This window comes from Lactuca sativa, chromosome 5 (genome assembly GCF_002870075.4).
Source record: "Lactuca sativa cultivar Salinas chromosome 5, Lsat_Salinas_v11, whole genome shotgun sequence".
NCBI classification, from domain to species: domain Eukaryota; kingdom Viridiplantae; phylum Streptophyta; class Magnoliopsida; order Asterales; family Asteraceae; genus Lactuca; species Lactuca sativa.
In genome coordinates, this window is record NC_056627.2 from 78,084,905 (window position 1) to 78,093,750 (window position 8,846).

Below are 8,846 nucleotides of genomic sequence, written 5' to 3' on the forward strand. Positions count from 1 at the left end.
TACGTGTTTTTAATGTATTATGTATTTTTGCGTATTTATGTATTTTTCATTTTTTTTATATAGATGTTTATGTATTTTTATGTGTTTTAAATGTTTAATCATATTATTCTTACTTCTTTATGTATTTTTTACTTCAACTCGTCTTCACTATTTCATCTGCTTCACACAACTTTTTCCAGTATGTTTAGATGGTTTTACTAGATACCCATATATTTTAAATTTTTCTCATTCAATGTTTAATTTAAAACTAAAGGGAAAAGCTTAAAATAGATGTGTATGTAGGAAAATCATCTCGACATATTCAAAGAAGTTGTACGGATTAGATGAAATGGTGAAGATGACTAAAAGTGAAAAACACATAAATACGTAAGAAAAATACAGTTATACATTTAAAATACTTAAACATCTATATATAAAACTTTTAAAAAAATACATAAATACATAAAAATAGATATAAATACGTAATACATAAAAAAACACATCAAAATACATAAAAATATGTAAAATACTTAAAAATACATATAAATATGTAAAAAAAATACTTTTATACATTTAAAATACATAAAAGTATATAAATATCTATATAAAGAACTTTAAAAAAACATAAATATATAATACATAAAAAATAACACATAAAAATAAATAAATAAAATATAAAATACTTAAAAATGCATATAAATACGTTAAAAAATACGTTTATAAATTTGGAATACATAAACAATGTAAACATGTACATATAAAAACTTACAATAAGACATAAATACGTAAAAATATATATAAATACATAATACATAGAAAATAACACATAAAAATACATAAAAATATGTAATATATATATATATATATATATATATATATATATATATATATATATATATATATATATATATAAACTTAAAAAATACAAAAGTAAGTAAAAATAAATATAAATACGTAAAAAGAATATGTTTATACATTATATATTAGTTTTGAAGAAATTTTAAGAAAAATTCCATTATTTTGGAAAAATTAAAGATTTGGTCCTATGACCTATGATCTGTTAAACATGTCAAAATAGACTAAAATGACCGGTTTGTTGGGTTTTTGTATTTAAAAATTAAAAAATCAATATATTTCATTAATAAAATAAAATTTTAGATTTTATTAAAAAAATTTCCAAAATACTGGGAGGGGTTAGAATTCGATAAAAGTGAGCTTGTGACGTGCATTTGAAGAACCTAAACCCCATTCTTGCAATCGCATAAACCCCCTTTTGAAATCAACACAAATGTCTGCTTCGACGTCAAGAGCTGTTATTTCAAGGTTATGTTCTCGTTTTACCAGCAAGATATTCAACGGGAAGCACCCCACAACTCCATTAAAATCAGCCACTTCACCTCCTTCCAATCCTTCAACAAAACGCATTTCTGCTACTTCAAGGTTATTGATCATACCCTTCCTTTCATTCATCGGTCTTAGTGAATCTGCTTGTAGGTTTCATAACAATTCTCGTAATTTATATCTGCGTCTGATTCAAGTCATTCAACGAATGATGGAAATGGTGATTTTTGTTGGGTTTTGTGTTTGTTGATTAGATTACCGGTGCAACTGAGCTCTTTGTTATCGATGATGCCTTTGCACTCTGCAATTGCTTCCTGCCGACTGACTTCGGCTCTTTCAGTTGAGTCTCAAAGCTGGGGTTTGATTCCACTAGGTAATTTCAATGTTTATTGAGAATCCAATTCATCGTTATTACTACACTTGTTTATTGATTCCAGTAATTAAGAAAAGGGTTAAATACTAGAAATAACAAGTCATAATGTAGCTGATAACATCCTACTTACATTTCTTTCTATTACAATATTGTACTTTCATTGTTTTTTCTTCTCAAGTCATTATACTTTCAAAATCAATGAAAGTAAGCTTTCATTTCTTGCATTTATTATTACTGCACTTGTTTCTTGGTTCCAGTATTTAATGCAAAGGTTTAAGGATAGGTTAAGGGACTAATTTAGAGGGAATCTTTTCAGTCGTTTTGAAGTAATATTATCAATTAACATATGAAACTAGCTTTTTAGAACATATAATTGTATGAACTAATGCAGATATATTCAAGTCTATGTATTTATTATTTAAATGAACAACTTATGCTTCTTTTGATCCTCAATTAAGCGAATAAGCACAAAAAGATCAATCATGATTTTATAATTAAATGATCACATCTATTGTATAAGATTTGAGGGATTGTGTTAAGTATAAATGTATAAAAAAAAATCTTGCTACAATGTATATTTATTAAATATAATATTCAACATTGGACATATTCTTAAGCTCTCGATGATATTTTTCTGATGACATATTAGTGTAAAACTAATTTGTTAAATATTAACAATTTATGTAAGAAACCAAGTGGTGTAAAGTGAATAGTATAACGTTTGTTACTTTTGTTTGTTGAAGGTATCTCGATGCCTTTATGACAGCAACTGCTATCAATTCAGTGAACTGAGGACTGTGCTCAAGAATTTGGAGGGTTCTTTTGTCTTTTTACATATTGATTACTGTTGTCTTGCTTTCTTGCTCCTGTTATTAGGAGAAATAGTCTGGCAGAAACCTGGAACAATGTTCTATTTTCTTTAGTCAAATGCAGCCAGTGACTTGTTCTTTCTTCTTTATTTAATGGACACAACTTAATTCGGTAAGTGATTTGTGGGTGTGTTTTTTTTGACTTGATATAAAATGGACGTTCTAATGAATGGGAAAACCCTAATACCTTTTATCAGTTTCATAGCTTGATTATCAATGGAATTTGTGTCTAATTCAAGAATGTATATGGGCCTATCAGAAAGTCGATTCTTTTCTCATTTAGTTCTTACTCTTTCCAAATTTGTCTTCATGTCATCTTGTCTAATATATTTTAGCGAAATTGCTAGAAAACTCCTACGTATTATCCTTCGAACCCAAAAAAACTGTTATGTTACTTTTGTATCCATTAAAACCATTATACTTTCTGATTTTCTTTAAAAATTAATGTGTTGCAACCAGATACCTGATTTTCAAAAAATGTAATTGTTATTCTACAAGATTGCTAACCATTTTGGCAGAAACTGAAATACCATTAACAGAAATCAAATATCTTCCTACTCACTATCACTAGATGAAGACATGTGTTAAAATCAAAAGGGGATTAAGAGAGAGAATTAAGGGTTACATGTGTCATCATCTTATGACTAATATAGGAGGATATTTAATTTTTCTTTAAGATATTAAATTGCATTTGTTGGCAGCTTGAAGTCAAATTTATCAGTTTCTTTCCTGAAAAACGTTCTGAACCTTAGAAAAAAATGTCCTTCCAATTTTAAAACTACAAAAATTCTTGTTCATTTGTTGAACTTAATCAATTTTAAAAGCTATTTTCAATAGCTAGCATGAGAAAAGCATCCATGTCTTCTTCTTCACATGCATATTTAATAATAAATTCCAATATCGTCTTTTTGTATAGTACAAAAAATGACAATTTTTTGCTCCAACGACATAACTCTCAGTCCCAATCCAATACACATCAAAACACAAGAAGAAAATTTACAGAATGTAGAAAACAAGAAAAGAGCTTATTGGCAAGCAAGAGATGTTTGCAGTTTCCTCTGAAACATGTAAAATGTAAAATGTACAAATCCGCATGAGGAAAAATAAAATTTGGAAACAGATATAAAAAGCAGCAGCAGCCAAGAAACAAGAATATAAAATATACGATGAAAAAAGAAACAAAAAAGGAATCAAGTATATAGTAGTAGTAGTAGGAGGAGGAGGAGGATATAACTCATAATCTCAGCTGGTGGTGGTTTTGTTAGGCTTATTAGGCTTCCCAAAATCAACCAAGTCTCCGAAAAACTTATCTTCAGCCTTTGTAGGCTTCCCAGATGGGACATGGACATAGGACGCATTAGCCATGGAGGGACCCGTGTAAACCGTACTAGTGTTGTTCATATAACCACTGTTGTCTCTAACCGATAACCCTGACATTCTCTGGTCAACAAACTGAAACTGCTGCGGGTTTTGTTGTTGCTGGTAACCATAGTTAGCAGCACCGTAACCGTAGTTGTTGGTGTTGTAACCGTATGGCATTTGGTTAGCAGCATACATGGGTGGTTGTGGTTGTTGTTGTTGTTGTTGGGGGTACATTTGACCGGTGGGTTGAAATTGCTGTTGCATGCCCAATCCCATTACCTGCTGTTGTCCTTGAAATTGCTGTTGTTGTTGTTGAGGATATGTGATTGGCTGCTGTTGCTGCATGTACATGCCCATTCCCTGATCGTTTGTTTGTATTTGTAGCCCCACTTGAGGCTGAGGGGCTACTGATTGGTTATCATCCGTTGATTGAGCTTCCCATGGAGGTGGTGGTAGTCCTACTCCATCACTTGTTGGACCACCTGACCCTGAGATGTTATGTTTGTTATTCATAACATAATAAAAGTCAAAAGCAGATTGTTATTTTTATATAAACAGTAAGCAAAAAGTATAACTCCTACCATTCCAGGAAGAAGTAGCTCCTTGATTATACGTGGTCTGTGGCTCATATTGTGGTGGCAAAGTATTTGCGTTGGGGTAAAGTAATGATTGGTGAGGTGGAAAATTTTGGGACTGTTGTAGTTGAGGTGAAGAAGAATATGTTTGTCCTTGTCCAGCTGGCATGTTATTCTGTGAAAGCATGTCCACTAGGGCTAGGGCGTTATTATACTGAGGTGGAGGGGTGGTGGTTGACTCAGGTTCACCCGTGGGTACGATGGCTAGGGAGTTTTCAGGAGTTGGTGAGCCAAAGTCGTCCCCACTCAGAAGGTCAAACTTGGGGGGGTTAACCGTCGCCGGAGTTGCTGGCGGTGGGGTGGTGGTTGTTACCGGAGTAATGGCAAGGAAATCCGCCTCTAAACCGTTGCTGGTGGTTGACCTGAGCATAATACAGGGAATTTTTTTTAGCCCAATATTGGAATACAATTATGACATTACCTATGGTGAGAATAAATATAAACTTGATTACCCTGATTGCTTTGTGTCTCCTGTATCAATAAGAAGATCATCCACAGGGACCAATGCTTGACTAGTTTCAGGCTTTGACTTTTCTACAGGGACAGGTGTTCCTGAAACAAGTGCTTCATGTTTGGCTAGGACCCGCTGCAAGTCATCATTCAAAGCTAAGCCTTGACATAAAAGCGATTCATCCCTGTCACAAAAAGGTTAAATGCTAGAAATAGCAACGTACTTTCATTGATTTGTTTTTTACAGAATCCTACTTCCATTCTTCCCTTTTATAGCAATGTCAAAAGCAAATTTCACTGCTATAATTGGGTAGATTTTTCAAACTACAATGTCCTAAATAAGAAAAAAGAAAAATGGAAATAGAATGCTATTTATACAAGGTGTACTTACGATGTTGAGTTCACAAGGTGTACTACTCTTCGCTTGTATGTACTACATTGTTCCACCAAGTCTACAATGACCTCTTGTCTTAGTCCCTGATTCCAATTTTCAAAAGAAGACTTAAATCAAACTTGAGGGGTAAAATCGTAAATTTTTTTAAAAAAAAAAACTTTACCTCTTTCTTTTCTGGATCTATTGCAGTCAGCATTTCTGCAAGGACATCCATGATACCACGTGCATTCTGCAGTTCTGTCAAGCTGAAAAGAAAAAACAGAATAAGACAAAGCTACACTTGACAGATTTTAAATAGTAACTATTCAAGTGGAACATATATGAACAAGAAAACAAAATGCATTTAAGACAAGAAGCTTAAAATGTGATTTCTAGATATACCTCAAGGTTGGAAACTCAGCCTCTACAGAAGACTCGCCTGCTTCATTTCCATTTTCTGGATTATTTGTAAATGAAGACCTACTTTGTGTTTGTGGGTTTGTGACAGCTGGCGCTGGTCTGTCAGTCCTCTGTGGAAAAACTGCTCCAAGGCGCTGAGACATATAGAGCAACATAAATCAAGAAAATGTATATTTCTTCCAAGAAATCTCAATTAAAAAGTTCAAGAAAATATATATTTTTCTAACTTAACTTACCAATAATTCATGATATGCTGCATAGTATTGTGGGTACCTTGCCCTTGATCCTCCAAACCCTTCTTGCCAAGTGTCTATTAGAATTAAGATCTTCTCTTTTACATGAAAATCAGGCTGCAGTTCACAAGATTATTGTTTATGTCAAACAACAATTCACTATAGCAAATTGCTTAAAAGATAATAGTTCTAACCTTCTTTTTTACTATTTTCACCATCTCATGAAGCAGATCTCTCTCAGCTACATGCATATGGACAAAATCCCCACAGTTCTTCATAATTGTTTCCAAAAGCTTAAACACAGTAAACAAGATGAAGATCTTTATGTGAATCCACTAAGAAAAAGGTCTTGAAAATTGAACATGTGGTCTGTATTTCTTTAACAACTTTTTTGGGGGGCTTCAATCTAATTCTAACTAACAATGCAATAAAGTCACCCTCGAGAGAAATTAAATATTGGGTCTAAAAGTAAAGTGATTGGTAAAGATCTAGAAAGATAAGAGCAGTAGTTTGCTTTGTGCTTACTGTTAATACAAGAAGTTGAACTTTTGGATTCTTGCTTCCAAGACGCTTTTTTATGCCTTTAACAACATCCTTAGCTTGCCTAAATAGCAATTACATCAATGTTAATACCATATGCATGAACTTTCGTACATAAACACAAGCAATAAAAATGAGTATATTGCAGATAAGCTATGAAGATATATACATATTTACTTGATCTTCCGATAACAACAAGCTATGAACATAAAAAACAGAACCATTTTCTTTGCTAAAGCTGATCTAACTATGCTGATAGTCCTTAATTAATTGAATTCCTTCCTTCATTAAAGGGGTGTGTTGTAATGCTCATAACTTTGACTAGCCTTAGACTAGAATAACATGCATATAGGATATAGGTTTAATCAAGGACCTGATTTTATCTTTACCTAATTAATAGCAAGCATCACATGGAAGGATACTTTGTCTTTTATTTTTTCCTTTCTTCGTAGCGTTCATCCCCTCGACATTTAGGACCTTACTTTGTGCTCTCATTATACTATTTCTAAACAAGTCTAGGATTTAAATGAGCATTCATGATATCAATGCTAGTAAAAATATCAATGATATGGAGCTGGTACAGGTCAATTTAAATTCAGATTTTGTATACACATCTGAGTATATCATAATATACAAAACAAAGCGTAGAGCAAATACACTCAAATCACAATAGAGATGTGCAGAATAATGTGTAGCTGAGCAAGGTCAAAAACAGCCCCAAAATCCCAATTTCCATGCCAACTCAACCCTTCACTAAACCCAGTTCCTTACAAATACAATTATACCTAACATTATTGAAGAGAAAGAACAGACTTATAGATTTCCAGTTTCACTTCAATCTAACTTCTCTAATCTTGCTCAAATCATTTAGTTCTAACAATATATAGCCAAATAAACCCTAAAATCGCACATTCCTACACAACTTCCAGTCCAAAGTAATCCGTTTCATCAGAACCTACTCAAATTTCAATAGAAAAACAAATATGTCGGTTTTAATGTTCAGCATTACAAGTAAAAGATAAAGAAACAAGATCAGTTCGTATTACTAAACATGATTTACAAATAGAACAAGATCGAAGAAGAGCGAGAACATACGCAGGATCATGATTGCAGATATCACAGATTTCAGTATTCATCGACCAATCAGGTCCAATAAGCATGCTGCTTGTTGCTCTTTCCACCATTGAATTCACCATCTCTTTCAGTATAAATCGAAACCCTATAAATCACCGGAAACTTGATTGGATTTATTATTTCCAGCCGGATTTCGTCCGGTTATACAAACGGCAAATTCAGAAAGAACACCACCACCTAATTTGCAAGGAAAAAAAAATCAGAGATCAAACAGTCAAAAACACCTATGTCCCTATCTAGATCTTTGGGTTTCGATCCGTGATCGCTGTTTCTTATTCCTTCTCCCGTTTTTTGCATTACCGAAAAAAAGAAAATCGGAAAGTAAAAGTAGCCAATCAAGAAAAGACACGTGGCAAGTCGATTACTGCTTGATTATTTTGCATATTCGGATCACGCGGTTAGAATTTTTCGCAACGAGGTTTGAGGGTTTACCGGAACACGTCATCAGATACGGTTGAGTCAAATAAATGTCAACAGGTGAGAAAAAAAAGAGTCAAGTTTTTTTGTATTTTACTCATAATTTAAAATCTTCTACTTGGAGTTTAGCCGCAGTTGATATATTGACATCTGGTTGTGAACTCGAGTGAAGGATCTCTTGTATCTCTATTTTTTCTATATTTGTTTTTCTATATATTTATATTAATATGATTTATGCACAATGTTGGCCACAATTAGTTTTATTTCTACAATTAGTTTCATTAAGGAGATTAACTTTTTTGGGGTAGACGTCAAATATTTGTTTTCATTGAAGAGTTTCATGTGGACATAGTTGTTTTGGTTTAAAACTTAAAGTATGTTGTTGTTTTCGGTTTAAAAATGAGATTGTTTTACTTTAAAAATAAAATTACCTTGTTTTTTTGTTAAAAAGAAAAGAGCATTTTTTGCTTTTATTTAAAATAAAAGTTTGCCTCTATGAGGAAAACTTTAAACTACGTTGTTATTTTGGTTTAAAATTCTAAGTATTCGTTATTTTGGGTGTGTTTGGCATGGAGCTTTTGGAAGCGTTTGGGAGCTTCTAGCTTTTAGCTTTTGACAAAAGGCTCTAGTTTAAACAAAAAGTTTCGTTTAGTAGTATGAGCGTTTAGCTTTTAGTTTAAACAAAACACTTCAAATCTAAAAGTGACTTCATGTAGCATT

The 8,846-nt window shown here is 32.5% G+C and overlaps 2 protein-coding genes across 2 annotated transcripts; one reads left to right on the plus strand and one right to left on the minus strand.

Annotated features, from left to right (window-relative positions):
- The first annotated feature begins 1,173 nt into the window (after nt 1–1,173).
- LOC111885874 (uncharacterized) lies at nt 1,174–2,678 on the plus strand. Its single transcript, XM_023882105.3, has 3 exons — nt 1,174–1,419; nt 1,575–1,693; nt 2,437–2,678. Exons 1-3 carry the CDS (start codon nt 1,268–1,270, stop codon nt 2,454–2,456), a joined length of 291 nt encoding a protein of 96 aa, XP_023737873.1. The 5' UTR covers nt 1,174–1,267; the 3' UTR covers nt 2,457–2,678.
- Nucleotides 2,679–3,568: 890 nt separating this feature from the next.
- Nucleotides 3,569–7,986, minus strand: LOC111885843 (TOM1-like protein 9). Its single transcript, XM_023882070.3, has 10 exons — nt 7,671–7,986; nt 6,561–6,639; nt 6,230–6,328; nt 6,039–6,152; nt 5,785–5,936; nt 5,567–5,648; nt 5,401–5,486; nt 5,012–5,194; nt 4,506–4,921; nt 3,569–4,412 (listed from the first exon to the last, which is right to left on the minus strand). The coding sequence occupies exons 1-10, from the start codon at nt 7,769–7,771 to the stop codon at nt 3,805–3,807; spliced, it is 1,920 nt and encodes a 639-aa protein (XP_023737838.1). The 5' UTR covers nt 7,772–7,986; the 3' UTR covers nt 3,569–3,804.
- Between the last annotated feature and the right edge of the window lie 860 nt (nt 7,987–8,846).

Coding starts and splice junctions, on each gene's coding strand:
- LOC111885874 (XM_023882105.3), top strand. CDS start 1,268: ATGTCTGCTTCGACGTCAAGAGCTGTTATTTCAAGGTTATGTTCTCGT. Junction 1,420..1,574: donor CGCATTTCTGCTACTTCAAG/GTTATTGATCAT, acceptor TTTGTTGATTAG/ATTACCGGTGCAACTGAGCT. Junction 1,694..2,436: donor CTGGGGTTTGATTCCACTAG/GTAATTTCAATG, acceptor TGTTTGTTGAAG/GTATCTCGATGCCTTTATGA.
- LOC111885843 (XM_023882070.3), bottom strand. CDS start 7,771: ATGGTGAATTCAATGGTGGAAAGAGCAACAAGCAGCATGCTTATTGGA. Junction 6,153..6,229: donor TGAAAATAGTAAAAAAGAAG/GTTAGAACTATT, acceptor TGTGAACTGCAG/CCTGATTTTCATGTAAAAGA. Junction 5,937..6,038: donor CAGCATATCATGAATTATTG/GTAAGTTAAGTT, acceptor TATATGTCTCAG/CGCCTTGGAGCAGTTTTTCC.